This window comes from Manis javanica, chromosome 8 (genome assembly GCF_040802235.1).
Source record: "Manis javanica isolate MJ-LG chromosome 8, MJ_LKY, whole genome shotgun sequence".
NCBI classification, from domain to species: Eukaryota; Metazoa; Chordata; class Mammalia; order Pholidota; family Manidae; genus Manis; species Manis javanica.
The window spans coordinates 27,556,609-27,583,330 of record NC_133163.1 but is presented as its reverse complement, the minus strand read 5'-3'; the positions used below and the strand labels follow the sequence as shown (position 1 = coordinate 27,583,330).

Here is a 26,722-nt window from a genome sequence, read left to right as displayed (position 1 = left end):
GCACATGTTCCATCTAAAGGAGTATCTGGCCACTGTTCCCACAAATTGGTTGCTGCTATGATGAAATATAGGTCAGGTCTTCTGATTTTTTAGGATAGCACAGATTCACAAATCTGAAAGCACAGATTTCTATGTAGAATCTGGTTTTTAAATAGTGACAACTAATTCTATTTAAAAATAAAATAAACCCCCAAAACCACCTTGCAGGCCAAACAAAACACATATATAGGTCAAATTCAGTCTTCAAGTTACAAGCTGGTAACTGTAGGATAAAAGACAAACTCCTTGCCTAACATTGTAAGTCCTTCACTGTCAATTCCCAGGTTACCTAACCAAAGTTTTTTGCTCATTACTTCCAAATAAAACCCTCTACTATACTCCAGTGGTTCTCAAACGTCAGCATATATCAGAACCACCTGGATGGCTTGTTAAACAGATTGCTAGGTCTCACTGCCAGCATTTCCAATTCAATAGGTCTCAAGTGGGGCCTGAGAAGTTGCATTTCTAACAAGTTCCCAGGTGATGATATTGGTCTGCAGACCACACTTTGGGAACCACTGCTCTGTTTAAATCACTTCTTATCTCAAGCAAACACTAAATATTGCTCACATTGTTCTACCTTCCCAGAAAACCTTGCCTCTTCCTTTCAGCCTACCTCCTTCTGTAAACTTTCTCTATGACAGACAGTCTTTCATACTCCAGATTCCTTCAGCACTTAGGATCCATGCCATCTCTTTTTATCCATCACTGCTTGATGTTTTATTGTTAACTGTTTATGTATAGGTGCCAGTGAGGTTGCATATTTTTAGAGATCAATGTCTAGCTCAGCACTTTATAAACCTGACTGTAAGCAGCCCCTTGAAGGCAGGACGCTGGCTTGTATCCCACTGAACCCTTTAAGCTATCAGAGAGCCTGGTGTACAATAGGTACTTGCAAAACATTTCTTAAAAATGAACACTTGAGAATTCATTTCTTAAAGATGAACACATGAAATGAAAGTGCAGATAACTAGGATGATTGACATCTGGGTATGTAATTTATCTTAGAGAACTTTTAGTCCAGTGTAATGGCTTTGTCAGGATAGACAATAAAAATGGGATATTTTACAAATAAATTGCCAATAGGTAATAATTATCTGTGGCAATGTATTTGGCATGTAAATAAAACACTGAATGTTAAAAAAAACTGATTTAAAAATTGCTAAGATCTAAAGGGAGCATGGCATGTCAGCTTGACTGAACAGTATGCAAGGCAGGGATCTGGGAAGAGACAGGCTGAAGAGGTAAGGCTGGCTCATCAAGTCTTCTAGCAAACTCTGGAGTGTAGACTTTATTCTAAGGGCAATACAAACAATTAGCAAATAGTTTTAATAAATATAATAAAGAGCTAATATTCATACTATTATATCAAGAGGGTATACAGAAAATGGAAGTACAGGATTGTAGTGAAGGAAAAAAAAATTGCTAAGATCAAATTCTTTATCTCCAGAATTCCTTAACCTCTGCAGGGATATGAACTAGTCATAATATCACAAGATAGTATCTATTTAATAGAGTTCTATATTTGCACCACATGCAATAACAAAGTAAGATGAAAGTAATTAACTCCCCATGATATTCAGAAATACTGATCAATTCCTGTAGAGTTTGGATGATGATATATTTTCCAGGATTCTAAAGGCTGTGTGAAAACAAAATAAAAAGTTTTTCACCTAGTTTCTTCCCCCTATAGAGTAGTATCTGTTCTTTCATTATTTTATCATTTTCAGGGATGATTTATGAGTAGAAACTTGGTCTCCAGGCTAAACCAGAATAAAGCTACAGATGACTTTACAGAGTAAATCCAATTTTGGAACTACTAAAAGAAAAAATTAGAAACGCCATATATTTTGATACATAGTCCTTAATTCTTACGTGGCTTTTTGAACAATTCCACACCTAATGGTTTTACAATGAATGGAACAAGAGAAAAGTTAACATCATTTGGCAAATAGAGAATCCAATTCAGAAAAACAAAAATAAACAATCCAGGAGCATATAAAGTACACTTACAACTCTAAGATAGCAGAGATGTTACCTTACATTCGGGTACTTGCCCTACCTACCAGGACCATATGATCTTGTCTGCATGAGGATTCAGCCAAACATTCCACATTTCTATGCTGACCAGGAACTATGTAAACTAGGCAAAAAAAAAAAGAATTACAAAGCTAAGTCAACAAAACTTACGTGGCTTATTCCAAGTTTTAAAAGCTAATTAGCATGCTCAACAATGAAACAAAGCAAATTTATTGAGCAAAATTTTCCTGAAACTTCATAGTAAAACTACCTATCACAAATTATGGACGGAAATGCTGCCAGATGAATTGCTAAATATCAACTCCCTACTCTATCTGTACCATCAGATTTTTTTTTTAACCAACACTTGACTAAATAATAACATGCAGTTTTTGACTCAGAATGTGGAGGTTCAGACGACTGAAAATTCTAGAACCACCTCTAAACCATATGACTCTAGGCATTTTTCTTAGCCATATTCCTAACACAATTTTAATTAAAAAAATCAAACTTAAGAGTCAATAAACTGTGCAATAAAACTATGAAGTACATGTAACTGAAGTACTGTGTGTATTTTACAAAATAATCTTTGTTACTTTACAGTCAAATTTTCCTGTTAAATGAGTGTGTAAGCCAATGTTCAAACAATAAAAGCCTTGGACTTTTTATATTACACAGTGTGAACTGAAGAAAAGCTGACCACCAGTGTCACTAGACACCATCAAAAATATTTCTAAGGCCTCAAGTATTGAAGGTTTCATTAACTCTGAAAGTCTCAAAATGGCCATCTGTGAAAACATAAACTTTCTAACTCTGTAATACAATGTTAATCAACTTAAAGGCTAACCAACTGGCATCCACATTCCTGCTAAAGGATAAGCAAAACGTTTAATTTCCCTCAGTGCCAGATGCACACCAGGAAGTGTACTGCCCCCCCTCCTTTTCTTTGCATGTCATATCTTATGTAAATGAAATAAATGAAATGTGCTCCTTTTAAGTTCAACTTCCTTGCCTGACTCCTCAAGGATATAAAACCTCTGAATGACTTTAGCCCTTTGAAACATTTTTTTCCTACCCACCCATGGGAATCAATGTTCCTGGGCTTATAAATCCTTATTTTGACGCAAATAAAACTGTCTTTATTTCAAGGTGATTTTCATGAATTTTCATCAACAACAGTAACCAATTTTTACATCTGAATTCCAAATATACAGTCTGTGATGGAAGATGCCTTACCCTCTCTTTCCTGCAAGTTATCAATAGGGTGCATTTTCAGAACCTTAGAAATACAAAGTGAATTGTAACCTTATAGATTCCATATCTGAGGTAAGGGCCCAGGGGAGTGTGACTTAGAGGTGAAAATGCACGGGAAATAAAGTCATATCATGCTAGCAGACCGTAGTATGTCTAAAGTGATTCTCAGGGCTCATTAACAAATGCATGTTCCCTCTAACCACAGAATTCAGAAACTACCTAAATGAAGAAAAAACAGCGAGAGCATTAGAGGTCAAAGACCTCTGAAAGAGGTGTAGGAATTAAGTCCTCAGAGAAACGGAGGAAATGTACAAGGAAGTTTTAAAATAAATTTTAAACTCAATGTGAAATGCAGCATAAAGTACAGCAGAGCTATAATCACAAATTTCCTATTGTCTTGGCACCCAGAATTCCCTATCTTCCGTAATGATTCACTAACTCATTGAGTGAGGGCATAATCACAGAGCTCCTCCTCTGAAGTACTCCTTTTCATAGGTGTGCTGAGAAGAAACACACTACCAAAGAGCAAGGGCTCTCAACTTAACGCAACTTGCAGAAAAAGGGGCTGCGGATAAACGAGGTATTAGCAAATAGGAATCCGGGACTGGTCTGGGGCGGGCAGCGTTGGCCACACAGACCAAATGGGGCCGAGGACGTGAACACCTCCCGTACTATCCCGTACTGTACCGCGGGGCCCCTCCCGCCCCAGGTGGCAGCACTGTCCTCCCCGCTAGGCTCCCGAACATCCGCTGCCCTGCGGTAGCTGACAGCCTCACCCCATATCACCGCCCTCGGAAAAGTCCTCAACAGCTTCATCAAAAAGTTTGGCCTGCGAAACCCGCTGGACGCGCCGTCCCTTAGAGAATTAGCAATAGTTAGAAGCCAGGAGAGGGAGAAGAAAACCAGGAGTCGGGGCAGCTTCGAGGGAACTAAGGCTGAGCAGGGACAAAAGCAAGGCAGCCAGGGTGGCTGCGGCGTTGAGGGAGACGCGAAACGCTGCAAAAGCGACGAAGGGTGGGGGGCGCTCCGACGACCGCAGCGGGGCGCGGGACCCCCGAGGAAGCAAGCTTCCTGAACACAGGGCGCCCCGACCGTCGCGCCGCAGGAGACGCCAGGCCTGCAGGTCGCTGCACCGCCGTCCGGAACTGGCCCGATCGGGCCTCCGCCGGCTAGTCGGTCCAGGCCCGGACTCCGGTCAGGCTCTGGCACCTCCCCCACTCGCACTCACCGCGCGCGCGCCTCCCTCGGCGCAATCTCCGCCCCGCCCACCGCGGCCAGCCCGCGAACTGGGCCCCTCGCGGCCGCGTCTGGGTTACGTCACCAACGGTTACGCTCTTCGCGTGTCGCCAACGGTCGTGGCAGAACGTTACGCGTTTGGCGTGCTGGTTGCCTTAGAGACGGAGCCGAGTCTGGGCGGCCCCGGAGAAAACACAAGGACAGCGGGGCCTCTGAAGAAGCCAAGATGCCGTCGAAGGAAAGAACAAAAGGAAAGGACATAAACAAAAGCAAGAACAAAGGCAAAAGCAAAGACAAGAAGTAAGGAGAAGCCACCCTTGGGTCCCCTCTGTTCTTTAGAAGTCTGAGGGTCCGCGGGACGCAGGCGCTGGCTAACTGGCGCCCTCCCGCCAGCCCCCTTGGACCCTTTTTTCTCTCCCAGCTTCTGAGGACAGCTCTCATTGTTCAGAAATTCCCAAAGTGCGTGCTTCAACTGAGACAAAATTTGAGATTTGGGACCCTGAAGTAATTTAGACACATCCCTTGCCTACGTGTAATGCGTTAACGAGGAAGACAGATAAGTTTCCAAAGAAAGAGCAAATAAATAGGTGTGAGTGGAGGAATGGAAAAGAGAATGAAGAGTTAGTTTCGACACTAAAAATGAAGGTCAGGATATCATTTCCTGAGATATTGGAGGGCTAGACATGCGCCGTCCAATGCACTGTCAAATAGAGTACTTAATCAGCCATGTGTGGTAATTAAAATTAATTAAAACTAAAAAAAAATTAACTCCTCAGTTGTGCTAGCCACATTTCTTAGGCTCAGTGGGTGTATGTGACTTGTGTCTTTTGGACAGCCTAGATACAGAACATCTCCATCACCACAGAGTTCAATCGGACAGCTCTGTTCTAGACCAGTGATGGGGACCGATTTGGGCCCCCAGGGGACATTTGGCAATATCTGGAGACATTTTTGGTTGTCACTCCTGGGGATGTGGGCTGCCAGCATCTAGGGTAGAGACCAAGAACACTGTAAACATCCTGCAGTGCAGCCTCCACCTCCACCCCAAAGAACTAATCGTTTGGCTCAGAATGTCAGGAGTGGCAGAGTTGAGAAACCCATGTAAGACTATAAACTTCTCTAAAATAGGCACTAAGCATATTATTCACCATATCACCAGCACCTAGCAGAGAGCCTGGAGCATAGCAGAGCTTAATGTTTGTTAAAGTGTCTGCTGTGTAGGTGTCAACTTGTATCTTTTCTTTTTCCACAAGACCTGTGCTCTTGAGTTCATTCTATTTTGCCCCTAGCCTGAGAGATCTCTTCTGTGCAGTTGAGGTGATCTTGAACATCTAGAGTCTCTGGGTGATGACAGTAGTTCCTTGGGCCTTTGCAGGGATTCCTTTTGGTTCAAAGGAAAGCCTAAAGGATTTGTTCAAATTGGGTAGTTGTTCAGGTTTCCCCAAACTGATCAGAATCCCTGAAGTGGGTATTGCTCTAGCACTGGCCCTTTGCAGGCTGGGTGTTGCTATTGATTGCCACTATTGGGTGACTAGTGTTCGTAGACATACTGGAGTCGTACATGATGTCCAACGGCACTATATATGGCATGCAAGGGGATCCCCCAAACTTGTAAAGTATATAATGTAACTTCTTTAAGAGAGTAATACATGCTCAAAACAGGAAGTTTAGGAAACTTGGAAAGCAAAAGGAGAAAAGTCACCTCTAATCCCATGATCCAAAAATAACCACTACTATCATTTTGGGATATTCTCTTTTTAATAAAATTAGAGCCCAATGTACATATTGTAGCTTTTCCCCTCATGTATTAATATAGGTATTATTCTACAGTGTGGTTTTTTTATTTTACCTAACTGTGTAGTTAGTCTAGAACTTTTTTAAAGTGCCAAGGGCTTATCACATTCCTGGAACTCATTAGCATGTTTTCTATTTTTGGCTAGGCATCTGCAGTACACATATAAACAAGAGGAACATTGAGGGAACAGATCTCTTATCCCTTGTATTTTCCATGACTCAGCTTGAGAAACCCTGCTTTGTTTCTGCAGTCAGTATTAGTGGTCCTCCTATAAGAAATCCTTTCTGATTTCTTGTATTAACTACTATGAGCAGCTTAGACTGGATACCTTCAGGTAGTAATTGGATGATTGTAAGAAGGCAGTCTATCACTAGTGTCTAAATCATTCTGGAAAGGGAGGTCAACCCCCAATAGTCTGGGGGTTGGAGATGGGCTGGCCTTAATTTGAAGAAAACAAAGGTGAGGGTGAGACTGGAAAGGGATAAAGAACCAGGAGTTGGGTGTGGAGATGGAGGGTGACAATATAGAAAAGTCCACACATATATATGTGTGAAAATATTTAGAATTAAAATACAGGTGAATTCTTATTTTTATCTAAATATTCATATATCCAGTGTGAAAGGAAAGGAGCGACACACAACAGCAATTCACTGGAGAGTTCCGCTTTATTAGGGAAAGGTGCTGGGTTATATAGGAGGGGGCATGAATTGATTGAGGTGTCACTTCTACGGGGCTGGTGGTTGTTGGCTCGGTGCTGGGATTGGGAGAGGGGCGAGAGGTGATTGGGCTTCAGGTGGCGCCGGCGGGAACTGAGGACCCCGAAGAGAAGCCGGAAGTTTGCCATCTTGCTGGTGGGGACCCTTCATTCTCCCCTTTCTCCTCTATGGGTTTGTGGACGTTGCTTTCTCTCTGGCTGCTTCCTGCTGAACAGGGGCGGAGAAGGGAGTGAGGGCTTGAGGATTGGGAGGAAAGGGTTGATAGGACTCCCCGCAGTAAGGACGAGTAGATGTGGACTTCTTCAGATTTGGAAATCAATGAAGGTTCCCTGTAACCATAGGTTGGCCAAGAGGATATGGGTGTCAGGAGCCAGGCGTCTGCGGCTATTGTTTCCAGGAACAGTTTCCAGTGGAGAGAGGGGTCCATCTCAGCGTGTGGTGAGGAGGTCACGTGAGGGTGAGGGAGCTTCTGTGGCCAGAAGCTGGTAGTTCCTGAGTAAAAGCTGGTTGAAAGCTTGATTAGAGATTTTTCCGACTTGGGATTTGATGAACTTTATTATACAGGGTAAGAAGAGACAGGCGAGAAGAATGATTATTATGGGGCCTGCAATGGGCCAGAGCCAGGTGAGGAGGAGGGGGTGTGTTAGTATTGACGAGAATGGGTTGAAATTGGAAGCAGAGTGGAGACTGGAGGCAAGGTCAGTGAGTTTGGTAATGTCAGTTTCTACAATGCCAGATTCGTTGATGTAATAGCAGCACTCTTCCCAGAGGAAGACGCAGGTGCCGCCCTTCTCGGCTATAAGCAAATCTAGGGCCCGCCGGTTTTGAAGGGTGACTTTAGCTAGCGAAGTGACCTGTCTTTGGAGAGAGGCTAGAGAATCGGCAGTGGATGTCAGGGCTCCCTCAAGTTTGGCGTTGAGATCTCTAACTGCCTATAGAGAGTGACCCAAGGCTTCTCCCGAAAACCCTGCCCCAATGGCTGAGGTGATCAAAGAGCTACTGACCATGATGGGAAGGAAAGCAGCTCTTTTTGTGCGCGAGGGCAAGGGAGGTTGGAGCTCAAGGAATTCTGCCATGCTGTGAAGTGTTAACTGTGGGATTAGGGTGACGAGAATGCAGGGTGTATCGGAGTTGAGAGGCAGTGAGTTGAAAAGACTGCTATTACACTAAAAGAAGTGTCCCGGTTGCGTAAAAGTCTTAGAGCCGGAGGTAGGGGTGTAGATAGAGAGGCAGTGAAGTGCGCTGGAAGGGGGTGGAGTTGGGCCTACACAGTGGTGGATGGTGAGATTATCTGCGTATTCTGGTTCCCATAGGGGTATGTCTGCCAGGGGGCAGAGGGGTTGTCTTTCTGCATGGAAGGAGTAGTTGGAAATATTAAGGGGCACGGCGGCCAGCAGTGGGCGCTGTAGTGATGCGCACAAGAAACAATTGGCGGTGTTAAGGGTGTGGTTGAGAAAGATGGTGGTGTCCTGAATGAACTGTAATGAAAAGTAGGAGAAATGGGAAGAGGGGTGGGGATAAGAAGATGAAGAGGCACTATCAAGGGTTTGGATAATGACTTTTTCGGAATGTCTGCTATCTGATGCAAATTGAGAGATCTGGGAATGAGAGGGAACATACTTTCGAGAGATATGAAGGGTACTGTGGGGGGTCGAGGACCCCCGTAGTAAACTGAGGCTGTGACTCTGGCAGCCCATCGAGAGTCCCAGGGATCTGGGATTGATAAGGAGAATGAGCCATTGGGATATTTCATGAAACGGTTGGAGGAGTAATACTGTGGGTACTGGAAGTTACCTATGTAGTGAATGGTGCAAGACTAGTAGGGACATCTCCTGTAGGTATCTGGCCATCGCCTGCAATAGGCTTGTTTTTGGTCATAGAGGAAGCAGAGGTAGGGAGAATAAGGGTAGCTGCTAGTGAACACTTCAGTGGAGGGAGGAAAGTGGAGGTATAAAGGCTCAGAGCAGCTTTTCAGAGGGCAGTCTGGTGTGGCAATGAGGGCAGTAACTTTTGTTTGATGCTGTGTGTAAGTCTGTCTGACTTTGAATCGCCATACAAAGGAGGCTGGGGTGGTGGGGAAGACAATAGGAATGAGGAAAAAAAGCGAGAGAGCAGTAGAGGAAAAAGTCATGATTCGGGTATGGATGGCAAAGGGGGTGAACGGGATTTTGGAGGAAAGAGGACAGTAAGGTCAGGAGTCTGGAGGGAGGGAGAGTCTGTAAACTTTTGTAGGTTAAGAGATCTTTTAGGTGATGTGGGGACAGAATGGTAAGGGGCGCCCTGAATGTCAGTTTATGAGCTTCCTTCTGCAAGAGCTGTCCAGCGGCTAATGCTCGTAGGCAGGGGGCCCATCCCTGAACTGTGGGGTCTAATTGCTTGGAGATAAAAGCTACTGGGGCAAAGCATATTGGCCTAGGACTCCTAGAGCTTGACTGGACCTCTCATGAATGTATAATGAGAAGGGCTTTGACAAATCAGGAAGATGGAGAGCTGGGGCTTCTACAAGGGCTTGACGGAGCTTAATGAAGGAGTGTCGGGGTGAGGAGGATAATGGTTTTTTAGGGGGGCTCTTGCTGAGGTTGTATAGGGGTCTTGCTAACAGGGTGCAGGGAGAAGTTAGGGATCTACGTTCTAAAATATCTAGCTAGGCTTAGAAAGGGCCTAGAAAGGAAAGGATTTTTGTCTTGGTTTTGGGAATGGGCAGGTCAGAGAGGAGCCATTGTCTTGGTTTTGGGAATGGGCAGGTCAGAGAGGAGCCATTTTCTGTCTAAGGTAATGGACTTTCTTTGTTGAGATAGAAGGAATCTGAGGTAAGTGATAGGAGGGGAAGAGATTTGAGCTTTGATGGGGATACTCGGTAACTTCTGGAAGCTAGAAGGTTAAGTAGGGAGGCAGTGTCAAGTTGAGACTGTTCCCATGAGAGACTGCAGAGTAGAAGATTGTCTTTGTATTATAAGGTGGACTTGGAGTGATCATGATGAAACTGTTTGAGGTCCTGAGCTAGGACCTGTCTAAAAATATGGGGACTATCTCGGAAGCTTTGTGGCAAAACTGACCAAGTGAGTTGTTTAGAATGTCTTGTGTATGGGTCCGTCCAGGTGAAGATGAAAAAATCTTGGGAGCAGGGGTCTAGAGGGATAGAAAAATGGGTCTTTGAGATCTAGGACTGAGAAGTGGGATGCTGAGGCTGTATGGATTTGGAACTAAGGGATGGATAGGGACAATGGCTATGTTGATGAGGCGAAGGTCTTGGACAAGGCGGAAAGATCCGTTGGTTTTTTTAACAGCTAATATGGGGGTAGTAAATGGGGGGTGAGTGGGTCTGCTTGAATGATGGGTTGGAGGCCTATGAGGGCTGAAGTGGTTAGGGGGTATTGGGCCTGACAGATATACTGAGAGGGGTCACATAATTTGATAGAGGCAGGGGGACATAGGGCCACGGAGGGGCTTGAGATGTCCCAAACTTTGGGATTTACAGGGTGTATGAGGGCAGAACCGGAGCTTTCATTGGGTAGAGGGGGGTCATCGGCTATGAGGGCCATCAGAAAGGGAGTACTGGGGGCTGTGGGAGTGGATATAGTTATGGAAACGTGGAGGAGGGAAAGGATGTCTCGTCCTAGTAAAGGGATGGGACACTGGGGCATAACCAGGAAGGAATGGGAGAAAGGTATGGGATTGTCTTGGATTGTGCATAAAAGGGTGGGTGGGGGGTTTAATGGGAAAATCTGTTTACCTCCTACTCTGACTATAGGAGTAATGGCTGGCGTGGTAGGGCCCCGGTATTCTCACAAGACTGAGAAGGTGGCTCCTGTATCTAGGAGGAAGGAGATGGGGTGACCGTCTACTGTTAAAGTAACCCTGGGCTCCTGTTTGGTGATGGAAATGGTCGGGCGAGAAGCCCCCGGACCCCATCAATCTTCTTCTGCCAGCCCCACTACGGCGGGCTTAGGATGGGGGTTGTTCGTCCAGCCTCCCCTTTGGGTGGTTGGGCAATCAGACCCCCAGTGGCCCGTTTTGTGGCATCTGGGGCATGGGGTGGTAGATCTGGGGGAGGGGCACGCCCTTGACCAATGTCCCTCTTTTCTGCACTTGAAACAAGCTCTTGGGGGGGCTTGTTTGTAGAGGGGCGCCCAGGTTGTGGTTTTATCAGCTGGGCCAACATCTGGAAATTGGCCTGATCAGCCTTTTGTTTACAGCATTCTTTCTCCTCCTCCCGCTTATGGAAGACTTTAAAGGCCACTGTTAGGATCTCAGTCTGTGGGGTAGCGGGGCCCTGTTCTAACTTTTTGAGTTTAGCTTTAATGTCGGGGTAGCCTTGAGCTAGGAAGTATGTCATAAAGACATGTCTTCTTTCAGGTGTTTCTGGGTCCAGGCTGGTATGCTGTAATAGGGCTTGAGTGAGTCTAAGAACTCGGAGGGGATTTCGTCTCTCTTTTGAATTATGTCTTGGAGCTTTTGAAAATTGACTACTTTACAAGCTGCCTTTCTCAGACCTGCTATTAAGCAGGAGGCAAAAATATCTCGAGAGCGGAGACTCATGACGGTGTTATAATCTCAGTGTGGGTCTTGTTCGGGGACAGCAGTGGGGCCAGGGGTTAAGTGGGGTCAGTCCTGTGGGTTTCGGTAACCTGCGTTTGGGCGAAGTCTCAAACTCATCTACGCTCTTCAGGGAGGAGAGTATTGGCCAGGAGCATGAAAATGTCATGATTTGTGAGGCTGTAAGACTGGAGGATCTATTGAAACTCCCTGATGTATGTCATGGGATCAGTGGAAAAGGAACTTAGGCGTTTCTCTAGTTGGGCTAAATCTCTTAAGGAGAAAGGGACGTGAACACGCACGATGCCTTCGGATTCTGCTACCTCTCAGAGGGGGGTGATAATTTTGGGAGGCCCTCGGGACCGAGTCTGAGGGGGACTGAAGGGTTCTGGCTCAGTCTGTGGGGGAGTGACGCGGTCTAGCCGTGCCTAGTCGAGCAGGTCCTGAAGTGCAGAAGGGGGGCAAAGAAAATAAAGAAAGATAGAATCGGACCCACATGTCGCCAGCTAGCAGCTCAGCTGCTTACTTCTGCTGCTCTAGTTGGGCTTGAATTCATGACTCTGAATTAAGAGTCCCATGCTCTACTAACTGAGCTGCAGCAGGGCTCTAGTTAATTGCTTATGGAATGCGTAAACAGAATGTTCTTTGTTCTCCATTCCTGCCACATCTGCAAGTGGGGGAAGGGCATATTTAGAAGCAGGGGCGGTGTTTCTACACATCTTCAAGGTCTCCCTATTTTCAGAGTGAGGAGTCTTCGCAAGATATGTTTTTGTGGACAGATAACTTCTAAGGACTGCACGGGTTGTTCTCTAGCTTGTGCTTTCCCGTGCTGCATTCAGACATGGGGGAAGGTGCTTTCCCATTCTCTCTACAAACATGTGAGAAGACAAAGGTGGTCCCTAACAGGGGAGAAACAGGTGATGAGGGCAAAGACGGAGGAGGCCCCTGGGACCTAGTTAAAGGGGGGCTGAAAGGCTCAGGCTTAATCTGCAGGGAATGAAGGTGGAGGAGGTGAGATGGGGGAGGAAATGGTTGGGGAGGAAGGGAGAAGGTCTGTTGTAGGAGAAGAAGGGGAAGGGAGTGAACGGGAGGCTTCTGCGGGGGCGGCGGCTTGCAGGCTAGGAGAACTTGGGAGGGGGCGGGGAGAGGAGGAGGCGGAAAGCTTCGATACAGGGAATCTCCTTCCATTTTTTCAGGCGCTGGCAGTAGTTAAAAAGATCGCGAGTGATGTTAGGATCAAGAGTTCCCCCTGCGGGCCATTGGTTGTTATTGTCTAGGGGGTATGTCGGCCAATCTTGGGAGCAATATTTATGGAGAAGTTTTGGTTTTATATTAGGCGTCAGGGAGAGGGTTGCTAGATGCTTAAGCAGGCATTCAAGAGGTGAACTTTCAGGGAGGGATGAGGAGGCTCCCATGGCTAAAGGACAGAGAAGGAGACAAACAGGGGAAGACGAACGGAGATCCTCGGACTGGAGGCAGATGGCAAGGAGACAAAGGGCGTCCCCGATGATCCTTGGTGGTCTGCGGAAACTCATATACGAGTTGGAATTTCTTGGGAAGTGTGGGTCGTCACCCAGACTTCCCTAAGAAGGCAGAGTGCCGGAGTCACGAGTTACCTAGCGCTAGGCATTTTCGGCAGACCGAACAGGTTTCGGCGGACGGAACAGAAGGAGGAGGGGGCGGGAAAGGGAGCGTTCTCATCCGCAAAGGAGTCACCTCGTTTATGGCTGTTGGAGGGGAGGGGGGCTGAGAGTCTGCTGCAGCTGTGAAGGCCTGAGGCGGGTATTTATGACTGTCGGAGGAGGGGCCTGAGCGTCCGCCGCAGCCGTAAAGGCTTGAGGCGGGGATTTATGGCTGTTTGGGGAGGGGCCTGAGGGTTCGCCGCAGCCGTGAAGGCCTGAGGCGGGGAGAGTTCCCTCCTCATCCCCGAGTGTCAGGGCCTTGCCGGACGATCACGGTCAATGGCACTGTGATAGCTCGGAGAAGAGTGGCCCACCCCGGGGAGATTTTGCTTAAAAAGTTTCAGCTGAGGCGGGGGTTTATGGCTTTTGGAGGAGGGGCCTGAGGGTCCGCCACAGCCGTGAAGGCCTGAGGCGGGGAGCGTTCCCTCCTCGTCCCCGAGCGTCAGGGCCTTGCCGGACAATCACGGTCAATGGCACTGCGATAGCTCGGAGAAGAGTGGCCCACCCCGGGAAGATTTTGCTTAAAAAGGTTCAGCTGAGGTGGGGGTTTATGGCTTTTGGAGGAGGGGCCTGAGGGTCCGCCGCAGCCGTGAAGGCCTGAGGCGGGAGCATTCTCTCCTTGTCCCTGAGCGTCAGGGCCTTGCCGGATGATCACGGTCAATGGCACTGCGATATCTCGGGGGAGAGTGGCCCACCCCGGGGGGGGGAAAACTTACCTAAAGGCCAGAGAGGAGTGGTGAGTGTGATGAGCCAGTGCCGGAAAAAGAGGACGAGGGCAAGCTGCTGCTGGTGTTGGGGGAAGACGGGGCCCAGTTGGGGTGTCCCGCCTTCCGGGTTTCGGCACCAATGAAAGGAAAGGAGCGACACACAACAGCAATTCACCGGAGAGTTCCGCTTTATTAGGGAAAGGTGCTGGGTTATATAGGAGGGGGCATGAATTGATTGAGGTGTCACTTCTACGGGGCTGTTGGCTGTTGGCTAGGTGCTGGGATTGGGAGGGGGGCGAGAGGTGATTGGGCTTCAGGTGGCGCCGGCGGGAACTGAGGACCCCGAAGAGAAGCCGGAAGTTTGCCATCTTGCTGGTGGGGACCCTTCACAGTGCCTACCACGTATAAGGGATAATGTTAATGTTCATGCAATAAATATTTTGAAAAATAACCCCTTTTATCACCTTAATCTTTGAAGCCATCATTCATGATTTTAAGTTTCCTCTCCACCTCTGTATAAATAGTTATGGTTTGTTTGAAGCCAGGTAACTGTAATACCAGCTGGTAAAGTATTTAACATACTTGCTCTACTGGCTTGATCTTTCATTCAATGTCTAGCTAAAAAGATCCCCCCAAAACCCGGAAATGAAAATAAAAGTGGGGTTGGGGTGGGGAAGATTAGAAAATTAAGGATTTACAGTTGCAGTCATACTACAAATGTACTATCATGCAAATGGAGAACTGAGGTAATGGATTCGCAGTGGAGAGAACCAAGGTCTTAGACTGAATAGGAAAGACAGTTCATATATGAATCAAAGAAGTAAATGAAAAATGTGAAAGCTTTATGAAATGAATTTGACTTGCCATGCCTTTCCTTTCTTTTTCTTTTTCAGTCCTTTAGAGTTATGCTCCAAAGCATAGCTCTTTCAGGGAGAGGCACCTACTTAACTTCCTTACGAAGTAAATATGTCTTTCTTACTAACTCCTTCGTTCAACAGTATTTGCTTATATATGCCAGGCAATGCCATGCAAAACAAATAATAATAGAGAAAGGTATAATACTAATATAGTAGAGAAATAGTTAATATACTGTCAGTGTCTTCTTCCCATACAGGATGATAATAAAAGCTAATGAATCTACAGTGGAAAGAGCCAAGGCCAATGCCTCCCTTTGGGAGGCCAGGCTGGAAGTCACAGAACTCTCTAGGATTGAATATCGTGATACTTCCCGGAGACTGGCAAAAAGTAATGAGGAGTTAAAGAAACAGCAGTATAAAATGGAGAAAGACACCATGTCTGTATTAAGTTACCTGAAGAGGCAGGATCAGGAAAAAGATAATATGGTAGGTAGATAGAATCCCTTCTGAGCCTCAGTAACTACCCCTGTGGTTATACTGGTATGGTTATATATTTCAAGGATTTTTTAATTCCTTGAAATCTCATCAACACAGGTAAGACAATTCAGTGTACTCTTTCTTTGAAGTAAGAAGCTGTTTTAGAATGGCTTTACTGTCAGAATTGACTTTCTTATTTTCAGTCCTTGTCTCATGTTTTCTTGTCTGAAACAAAGATTGATGATTCTAAGGGAACATCATTATGCACTTTAAGAATAAGAGCATGGTATATAATCAGTGTACTTTTTGATATTGATACTTAGTTTCAATGATTTGTAAAGCAGTTGACTGATAATCTGTCAGTCACATGATTATGAACCCAACAAATTGAGTATCTTCAGTTTGGCTAGTTGAATCTTGAATTTATCTTATTGTTCCTTATTTAAGTGTTGAGAGTAGAACTGTCATTCTAGATCTGGAAGAAAAGGAAAGGGAGCTAACATTTTAGAGCTTCTATTTTGTGCCAGACACTATGCTAGGTACTTTACCTCTGTTATCTCATTTAGTCCTTTGAATAAGATGTAGGTACAATCCTGTCCTTCCCATTCTACAGATAAAGAAATTGACTTTCAGAATGGATAGGTAACTTACCCAAAGTCACATAGCTAGTGGGTGTTAAAGTGGAATTTAGGTGTAATTCCAAATTCTTGTCCTTCCCACATGCCTCTATGAGCCCCATGGAGACCCAAGGAAATTTCTACCATTCTGAGGATGGTATGCCTCTTTCCCATGTATGCTTTTATACTTTTACTATTTATGTATTTGCATCCACAATACATACCACACTTATTTTTAAATGTACATTAGTAGATCATATTGTACATACTTTTTGTATCTTTTCTTACTCAACATTATGTTTTTGTGGTATATTAACAAAAACCACATGATTCAGTTCATTTTTAAAAAATTTATAATAGGCATATGTTTTCAGTCATTCATACTGCTTTATAATATTCCATCAAATAAATAAACCAGAATTTATTTATCCATACCTCCATGGGTCAGACTGCTGTTTTCCAATTATTAAAAAAAAAGTGAACATTCTTTTTGTGTGTCTACTTGTGTGAAGAGTTTCTCTTGAATAGACACTTAGAAGTTTTATTACTGTATTATAAAGTACTCATAGTTTCAACTTCATGGGTTTATTTGAGCTCCAAAAGGGTTGTTATACCAATTATGCTGTCACAAGGACTGTATTAGAGTGAGTTCCTATTTGCCTACATTTTTGTCAATATATGATATTACACACAATATTGCTCAATTTTGTGGGTATAAATTTGTGCCTCATTTTAATTTGTCTATTCCTTATTATTAGTCACTTGAGCATCTTTTATATGTTCCTTCAGCCATCTTTTGCTGTTTGTTTATGGGTTTCAATAAACATCTGAACTAATATTGGAGTGATGGTGCCTATATAAGAATGATGCAAATTCATAAATCATTCTATAATTTTTTCATTTTCCACCTCGTCAGTGAGACCCTTCCTCACTATGCTCTTTAAAATTAAAACCATCTCCCTTGTTTTATTTTCTTTGTAATATTTATCACCTTCTGTCATACTACATACATATTACTTATGTATGCTTATTGTCTCTTTTTGTGAATAGAATGCAACCTCACAGAAGTAAGGAAATTGGGGGCTTGATTTTTGTTGTTCAGTGCTGTATCTCGAGCACCTAGTATAGGCCTAGCACATATTTAATGATAAGGCATTCATTAAAATATTTTTGCATGCATTAATGAATAGCTTGTGAGTATACTGATGTTCTGAAAAAGTTAATAGCAGTCAAGTTCAAGATAACATTGAAAGCATATTAGAGAAATGAGATAACTGAACATTTGCATGGATTTTATGTATTTTATTAAATAAAATTAAGTTTTTGTGCATTACTATTGTTTTTTACCTTCTTTCCTAGGCAACTTCATTTTTAAAATTAACTTTTGAATAGTAGGCATTTTCAAAATTGTCTTCTATAAACTTTATTTCTGAAGTAAGTTTTTAGGTCAGCCATACAAATACTTTTCAACGTTCATTACATAGAAGGTTTGTGGCCTTCATGAGCTAATTGAAATTGTTCTACATTTATTGGTATCATTTGCATTTCTTTATTTTCATCAGCTTCCATGTATACAGCATCTGGCTGTAGCAAATTCATAATTTTCTCACAGTCATGAGTGCCTGTTAAAACCAAATAAGCCACTTAGGGAGGAAGAAATAAAGTAGATTCAGTTCAAGAGGTGGAAGCAACCCAAATGTCCATTGACAGATGAATGGGTAAAGAAAGTATGGTACATATACACAGTGAAATATTATGCAGCTTTAAAAAAGAAGGAAATCCTGTCAAGTGCTACAACATGGATGAACCTCAAGGACATTATGCTAAGTGAAATAAGCCACAAAAGAACGAATACTCCATGATTCCATTCCTATGAAGTATCTGAATGGTCAAAATCATAGAAAGTAGAAAGGAGATTGCCAGGGTAAGATAGGAGAAAGAATTAGTTTGTCATGAGTATGGAGTTTTAGTTTTACAAAATGAAAAAGTTCTAGAGTTCTGTTGCACAACAATGTGAATATACTTAATACTACTGAACTGTATACTTAAAAACTGTTAAGATGGTGAATTTAATGTTGTGTTTTTAACCACAATTTTAAAAAAGGTTACCCAGGCAACTGATGATTGCCATTGTTTGGAAACTGGCAATAGCAAGTTAAGGGTATGGAGTATGTGCCCTTTTCTCTTCCCATCTTACTCCACCTCTCCAACCCTACTGTTTTTAAAATCATGTGAAAACCAGATTACTTAATAAAGGTAGGACAAAGAGCAATTTCTTTACCTTCCTGACTCTGTATTTCCATCTCCTACAGATTGAAAAACTGAAACAGCAATTGAATGAAACAAAGGAAAAAGCCCAAGAGGAGAAGGAAAAATTGGTATTTATGCACACGAATACTTCACTGATAGGGTGGTCATGTTTCTGGCGATCTAATATATGTAAGACACAATAAAAATGAATGAATAGGTCCTCTGAGCAGCTCAGTGACCTTAAAGCTCACACACTTGATTGTACAGAAGCTCAAAAATAACATTATAATATGCTACTACAGGAAGCCATCTCGTAGTAGAGCTAGAAAATATACATTTTTTTGAAGAGTAAAATAATATTATGATCACACTAATACTTTCAATTCAGATGCAGGAGTACTAGGTTTTTACTTTCTCTGGATCTCCTTTTTTCCTCACCAAAAATCCTGGTTTTTAATGACACCTGTATAATTGTACAGTTGCTCCAAACAGTCACAGAATATTAATACCAAATACTACCACCAATGTAGGTTAGTGGAAATAGTTTAAGGTTTGGTGGAGTAATTTTCCCCTTAGTATATATGCCAGTAGGGATCTATGAACAAATTACAAGGTTTAAAAGCCATTTACAATAGTTCCTTTCTGTGATGTTATGCTACCAACTCAACAACAGTTTGCTTTTGATTTTTAAGAGTTGTTTTTTGAAAATTTAATTGCACATGTAAAATTACATAATTATATAATTTATAAGTGTGTAAAATATTTATGTGGTTCCCAAAGCAAATCTATCAAACATGGTCTATTCTCAAATCTAACTTCTATCCATGTCTTCACTATATACCAGAGTATGTTGTGAAAATGGATTTTTGTCAACATGATAGGTGAGAAATGGTATTTCAGTGTATTTTCATTTCTCTTATTATGAGCTACGTTGAGCATTCTTTCATTTGAGGGTAATTTGCATTTCTTTTGATACCTCTTGTTCATTTTTTTATTGTGTAATTGCCCTTGTTTTCCTTCCTTATCCTTCCTCCTTTTTTTCTCTCTCTCCTTGTCTTACTTTTATTTTACTCCTTCTCCTCCTCCTCTCTCTCCCCACTTCTTCCCTTCTTGTTTTTCCTTCTTTCTTTATTTGAGATATTGGCCTTCCTTTTGTTTCTTAGCTTACTATTTTAATTTAGGGTCAGAGATATTATTTATCTTTCTCACAGGTTAAAGGTTTGTTTGGGCTTCTCAAACCTCTTTTTAATAAATATCTGCATTTTCTATGCAAGATCAGGTCATTCTAGAAATTTTCCTTATTCAAAGTACCTGGTATTTTTTAATAAAAACTAAAACTTTATGCAAAAACAAAAAGGGAACATTTTTTCAAAGAAGATGGACGAATGGCTTAAGGCTTCAAATGGAACATGACTCTGGAATTTTATCCTTTTTCCTAACTCATTTAATCTGCTTTTTGTGTACAGGAACAAAAGTATATTGTGCAAATAAGTGAGCTGGAGGGACAGTTCCATCAAAAAGCCAAAGAAATTGGCATGATTCAGACAGAGCTGAAAACAATAAAACAATTCCAGAGGAGAAAAATCCAAGTGGAAAAAGAATTAGATGATGTAAGTTTATTAAAAAAATTTTTCTTTTTGATTATGATTAACTTCTGATGTCTACAAAAGCCTTTACAGACATTTTCTCCTGCAAAGTAGTAAAGGGCTGCCTTTGACATTTTAGAATTTGAGAGTAAAAGGGAGAAGGCTTTCCAGTGTAGGACTGGATGCAAAAAGTCTTCATAGTTATACTTCTCTTTTTGTAAGCATTGATTTCTTTCTGAATTCACCAATTCTTAGCCAATACCACCTCCCATGTTTATCAACAGTTAAACCTTTGGAGTGACTACAGTAAGAAACAAACTACAGTTCTTGGAAAATATTAGGGTTAAAGTAGCAAAGTCCTAAAGGAAAATATGTTTAGACTGATGACTCATAGTTTTATGCCATTAATGATAATGCAAGAAATGGCACAGATGAATGCTGCATACAAGTAGCTAAAATCACCTTGGTGACTTTGGGCAAGTTAATTAACCTCTCTGTACCTTGGTTTCCTCATCTGTAAAATAGAGATAAAAAGAGTTATCACATAGTGAGAATTATGTGAACATAATTGGAACATAAGTGAGAACAGTGATGTGTAGGTCTGTTAAAAAACAATGTCCTGATCTGTAGCATTTGCTGATTTCCCTGGTGTAAATACTTTTATTATGGCCAATATCAAGGTTAACAACATGCTAGCAAAGTTCCTGTTATGAGTCAGCTCCAACACCGTACTGTTTGAAGTTGGTTCTCTGAAGGCAGACTGCTAGAGTATAAATGCTGTCTTCACTAGTTGGGTCTCTGGTTAAATTGCCTAATCTGTAATGCGGAGATGAGAATAACAGTACCAATTTCAAAGGGTCATTGTAAAGAACAATGGAAATAATCTGTTTCAGATACCTAGAACTATATGATAAATATTACCTGCTGTTGCTGATCCTGCTGCTATTATCACTCCTGCTAAAATTAAGATTTAGCCAGTACCAAATTGTCTTGATTACTGTGGCTTTGTAGTAGAGCTTGAAGTTGGGGAGTGAGATTCCCCCCCACTTTATTCTTCCTTCTCAGGATTGCTTTGGCTATTCGGGGTCTTTAGTGGTTCCATGTGAATTTTTGAACTATTTCTTCCAGTTCATTGAAGAATGCTGTTGGTAATTTGATAGGGATTGCATTGAATCTGTAGATTGCTTTGGGCAGGATGGCCATTTTGACAATATTAATTCTTCCTAGCCAAGAGCATGGGATGAATTTCCGTTTGTTAGTGTCCTCTTTAATTTCTCTTAAGAGTGTCTTGTAGTTTTCAGGGTATAGGTTTTTCACTTCCTTGGTTAGGTTTATTCCTAGCTATTTTATTCTTTTTGATGCAATTGTGAATACAATTGTTTTCCTGATTTCTCTTTCTATTAGTTCATTGTTAGTATATAGGAAAGCCACAGATTTCTGTGTATTAATTTTGTATCCTGCAACTTTGCTGAATTCCGATATTAGTAAATCCATCTGGCCTGGGGGTTTTGCTCTTGGGTAGTTTTTTGATTACCAGTTTAATATCGTTGCTGGTAATTGGTATGTTTAGATTTTCTGTTTCTTCCTTGGTCAGTCTTGGAAAGTTGCATTTTTCTAGGAAGTTGTCCATTTCTTCTAGGTTTTCATAGTATTCTCTAATAATTCTTTGTATTTCTGTGAGGTCCGTCGTGATTTTTCCTTTCTCGTTTATGATTCTGTTGATGTGTGTTGATTCTCTTTTTCTCTTAATAAGTCTTGGCTAGAGGCTTATTTATTCTGTTTATTTTCTCAGAGAACCAGCTCTTGGTTTCATTGATTTTTGCTATTGTTTTATTCTTCTCGATTTTATTTATATCTTCTCTGATCTTTATTATGTCCCTCCTTCTGCTGACTTTGGGCCTCATTTGTTCTCCTTTTTCCAGTTTCAATAATTGTGACTTTAGACTATTCATTTGGGATTGTTCTTCCTTCTTTAAATATGCCTGGATTGCTATATACTTTCCTCTTAAAACTGCTTTTGCTGCATCCCACAGAAGTTGGGTCTTTGTGTTCTTATTGTCATTTGTTTCCATATATTGCTTGATCTCTATTTTAATTTGGTCGTTGATCCATTGATTATTTAGGAGCATGTTGTTAAGCCTCCATGTGTTTGTGAGCCTTTTTGCTTTCTTTGTACAATTTATTTCTAGTTTTATACCTTTGTGGTCTGAAAAGTTGGTTAGTAGGATTTCAATATTTTGAATTTTGCTGAGGCTCTTTTTGTGGCCTAGTGTGTGGTCTATTCTGGAGAATGTTCCATGTGTACTTGAGAAGAATGTGTATCCTGTTGCTTTTGGGTGTGGAGTTCTATAGATGTGTATTAGGTCCATCTGTTCTAGTGTGTTGTTCAGTGCCTCTGTGTCCTTACTTATTTTCTGTCTGGTGGATCTGTCCTTTGGAGTGAGTGGTGTGTTGAAGTCTCCTACAATGAATGCATTGCATTCTATTTCCTCCTTTAATTCTGATAGTATTTCTTTAACATATGTTGGTGCTCCTGTATTGGGTGCATTTATATTTATTATGGTTATATCCTCTTGTTGGACTCACCCCTTTATGTAATGTCCTTCTTTATCTCTTGTTACTTTCCTTGTTTTGAAGTCTATTTTGTCTGATACTTGTACTGCAACACCTGCTTTTTTTCTCCCTGTGGTTTGCATGAAATATCTTTTTCCATCCCTTGACTTTTAGTCTGTGCATGTCTTTGGGTTTGAGGTGAATCTCTTGTAAGCAGCATATAGATGGGTCTTGCTTTTTTATCCATTCTGTTACTCTGTGTCTTTTCATTGGTGCATTCAGTCCATTTACATTTAGGGTGATTTTTGAAAGATATGTACTTATTGCCATTGCAGGCTTTAGATTCATGGTTACCAAAGGTTCAAGGTTAGCTTCTTCACTGTCTTACTGTCTAACTTAACTTGCTTATTGAGCTATTATAAACACAGTCTGATGATTCTTTATATCTCTCCCTTCTTATTCCTCCTCCTCCATTCTTTATATGTTGGGTGTTTTATTCTGTGCTCTTTTGTGTTTCCTTTGACTGCTTTTGTGGGTAGTTGATTTTATTTTTTGCCTTTAGTTAGTATTTGGTTGGTCTGCTTTCTTTGCTGTGATTTTATTTTCTCTGGTGACATCTATTTAGCCTTAGGAGTGCTTCCATCTAGGGCAGTCCCTCTAGAATACCCTTTAGAATTGATTTGTGGGAGGCAAATTCCCTCAACTTTTGCTTGTCTGGGAATTATTTAATCCCTCCTTCATATTTAAATAATAATCGTGCTGGATACAGTATCCTTGGTTCAAGGCCCTTCTGTTTCATTGCATTAAATATATCATGCCATTCTCTTCTGGCCTGTATGGTTTCTGTTGAGAAATCTGATGATAGCCTGATGGGTTTGCCTTTGTAGGTGACCTTTTTTCTCTCTCTAGCTGCTTTAATACTCTGTCCTTGTCCTTCATCTTTGCCATTTTAATTATGTGTCTTGGTGTTGTCCTCCTTGGGTCCCTTCTGTTGGGAGTTCTGTGTGCTTCTGTGGTCTGAGTGACTATTTCCTCCCCCCGTTTGGGGAAGTTTTCAGCAATTATTTCTTCAAATACACTTTCTATCCCTTTTTCTTTCTCTTCTTCTTCTGGTACCCCTATAATGTGAATGTTGTTCTGTTTGGATTGGTCACATAGTTCTCTTAATATTCTTTCATTCCTGGAGTTCCTTTTATCTCTCTCTGCGTCAGCTTCTCTGCGTTCCTGTTCTCTGATTTCTATTCCATTAATGACCTCTTGCACCTCATCCATTCTGCTTTTAAGTCCTTCTAGAGATTGCTTTATTTCTGTATTCTCCCTCCCAATTTTATCCATTAGCTCTTGTACTTTTCTCTGCAGCTCCATCAGCATGGCTATGACCTTTATTTTGAATTATTTTTCAGGAAGATTGGTTAAATCTATCTCCCCAGGTTCCCTCTCAGGGGATGTCTGGGTTATTCTTGTCTGTATCAAATTATTCTGCCTTTTCATGGCGATAGAGGTAGTCGTGGGCAATTGGCACATGTGTCAGCTGGGAGAACAAAGTCCCTTCCCGCTTGCTCGTCGCCTTCCTCTCCTGCGAGAATGGCGACCCCTAGCAGCTTGTGCTGGGTAGCTGCATGCTGACGGGCCTCTGATTCTGGCCTGGGTGGCTGTGGAGGGGGCTCTGCGGGCTGCTGTGGGCGTGGCCAGTCTCAGGCTGCTGCTCCACTATGGCAGGGCCATGCCAGAGGAGGAACCGGCGGGAGGCTGTTTATCAACGTGAGGGGCCCCGGAGCTGCACTGCCGCCCAGGGGATTAGGGCGCCCAGAGTTCCTCAGGATTCCCAGCTGTTGGGCTGAGTGTGCTGGGACGCTTACATGCAGCTGTGAGGCTCCTGTCCCTTTAAGACTTTCAAAAAGCACTCGCTCATCTTTTATCCTGGGGCACCGACTGTGGGAACCCACTCACAGGTTTTACTGTTTGGTTTCCCTAGTATCCCACAGTCCACGCACTATGTGTCTGCACAGATGACTAGGGCTGGGTATTTCACATTCCTGGGCTCCCACTCCCACCCCCCTCCGTCTCCTCTCCTCCCGCCGGGGAGCTGGGGTGGGGGTCGCGCTTGGGTCCCACCAGGCCGTGACTTGTATCTTACCCTCTTCGTGAGGCAGTGGGTTATCTCAGGTATAGATGTAGTCTGGCTGTTGTATTGTATCTTCTGGTCTCTCTTTTAGGAATAGTTGTATTTGTTGTATTTTCAAAAATATATGTGGTTTTGGGAGGAGATTTCCACTGCCCTACTCACGCCCCCATCTTGGCTTCTCCTCCTGATAAATCTTTATTCATTAAAATTTTACCTATTCTTCAAAGGCTCAGCTCAAAAACATGTTTTCCAGGAGGTCTGCCCCTGGAGTCTTGTTTAAAAGCAATAATTTTCTTCCTGCCCTTTACAGCAACATGGATGAAACTTGAGGACATTATGATAAGCAAAATAAGTCAGAGAAAAACAAATACTGTATAATATCACATATGTAGAATCTAAAAAAGAAGCTAAACTCAGAGAAACAGAGAGTGGAGTGGTGGTTACCTAGGCTGGGGGAAGCTGGAAATGAGGATATACTGGTCAAAGGCTGCAAGCTTCCAGTTGCAAGATTGATGAGTTCTGGAGAATCTAATGTACAGCATGGTGATTATAGGTAATAATATTGTATTATATACTTGAGAATTGCTAAGCAAGTAGATCTTAAATATTCTCAGCACAAAAAAGAATGGTAATTATGTGACAGTATGAACAGTTAGCTAATGCTATGGGGGTAATCACTTTGCAACATGTAAGTGTGTCAAATCAACACATCGTAGACCTTAAACTTATACAATATTGTAGTCAATTATATCTCAAAGCTGGAAAAAAGAAAAACAGATAAAAATATCATTAGTAAAAAAAGCAACAATTTTCTGTGTGTAACCATAGCATTTTATATCTCTTTGTACCACTTAGCCTATTCTATCTTGATATTGTTTACCATTTGTCTTTTCTGACCTGTTAGAATGTAAAATCTTTGAGGAATTGAGCAGTGTTGTCATTTGTATTCATTGAAAGACAAGAAACACAGTAGTGCTCGATGGATCTTTGCTAAATGCTGAGTGGGCCTTTTCATTTAAAATGTAATTGAGGGAATGTTAGGTTTTCTACTGACTAAATGGGAGGAATCCTTTCACAATGTATAGGTATATACAGTTGAAATACCTTATGATTTTGTCAATTCCTCAATAAAGGTGGGGGAAAAAAAGGTTTTTAGAAGGAATATCAAGTTTTGTTTTATTTGAAAATGCTGCAGACTGAATCAGCTTAAGTTACTCAACTTTTCAGGAATTCTTATAATAGCTATACTAGGTGTAGGTATACATGCTAAATCAGGTGAATTAAGTATAGTGCATAAATGGGCAGCGGTGTGATTTTTTTTTTTTTTTTTTAAGGACAGTGTTGCCACCTAGTGGAAAAAGATTTCAGACCTTTCAAAGAAGGGTCTGGGTGAGAAAGACTTAAAATTCAAAGGCAAAAGATACTGGCTTATGGGAAAAAATAAAGTCATTCTGTGGAATTCCAAATATGGAAGAATTAAGGCACTCATTCACTTAAAAATTGGGGGGTATACATAAGGGAAGAAAATTAGCCTACTGTGTGTATAGAATTCATAATATAAATTAAAAAGAGGCTAATGAAATTTATATTATCAAAGACATAAATTTTAAAGAAAAAGTGGTTTCTATCTACCTGATTAACAGGAGGAGACTGCACTGATAGGTTGTACTTACTATAGTTTAATAATTTGTTTTAGTTTTCCTTCTTTTGAAAAAGTGATAATACTCATTTCATCAAATTTAGCTGATAAAAAAGAAAAACCCTCCCCAACAATTACACTGCCTAGAGATAACCATTATTAATATTATTGTATCTTGTCTTTCCTTTTTCTTCCTCTGCTATGTAGAAACATTAAAAAATATCTACCATGTTTTGTTTAGAAAATGAGATCATGATGAACAAGTTGTTTGTTAACCTTATTTTTTCACTTTATATGCTGTAAGTATTTTTCAATGCCATTACATACCCTTCTATGAAATCTATTGACTAGACTCATGGAATTCCATTGGATATTAGATAGATATATCATAATTTATTAATTGTTCCTTTGTTGTTGGACACTTGGACTTTTTTCTAATTTTTCACTGTTAAAAACTGAAGAACATCTAAGTAACAATGTTTTTCTTACATGTTATATCTAGGTTATAGGATAACTTCTTAGAAGTGGAATTTACATGTTAAAGAACATGAACTTTTAGAGGTTTTTGATATGCGTTGTCTAATCTTTCAAAGATTTATTCATTAATTTATAGATTTTTTGATACAATCCAGTG

At 41.8% G+C, this 26,722-nt stretch overlaps 2 protein-coding genes across 4 annotated transcripts in view; one reads left to right on the top strand and one right to left on the bottom strand.

Moving 5' to 3' along the window:
• ENTPD5 (ectonucleoside triphosphate diphosphohydrolase 5 (inactive)) overlaps positions 1–4,534 on the bottom strand; it is a 34,650-nt gene extending 30,116 nt beyond the window's left edge. For both annotated transcript variants that reach the window (XM_073242142.1, XM_073242143.1), the window contains exons 1-2: positions 4,089–4,534; positions 2,106–2,182 (exon numbers count right to left, since the gene is read on the bottom strand). The gene's annotated coding sequence lies outside the window, so the exon portion shown is untranslated. The remainder of the gene's footprint in view (positions 1–2,105; positions 2,183–4,088) is intronic.
• A 9-nt stretch (positions 4,535–4,543) lies between these two features.
• Positions 4,544–26,722, top strand: part of BBOF1 (basal body orientation factor 1) — a 56,717-nt gene continuing 34,538 nt past the window's right edge. Inside the window, exons 1-5 of one of the 2 annotated variants that reach the window (XM_073242141.1) lie at positions 4,567–4,848; positions 14,878–14,944; positions 15,099–15,327; positions 18,248–18,313; positions 19,652–19,795. In XM_073242141.1, the coding sequence (XP_073098242.1) occupies positions 15,100–15,327; positions 18,248–18,313; positions 19,652–19,795 (438 nt within the window). In that variant the 5' untranslated portion in view covers positions 4,567–4,848; positions 14,878–14,944; position 15,099. Of the gene's footprint in view, positions 4,849–14,877; positions 14,945–15,098; positions 15,328–18,247; positions 18,314–19,651; positions 19,796–26,722 lie in introns of both variants that reach the window. The other variant, XM_073242140.1, reaches the window with a different exon arrangement.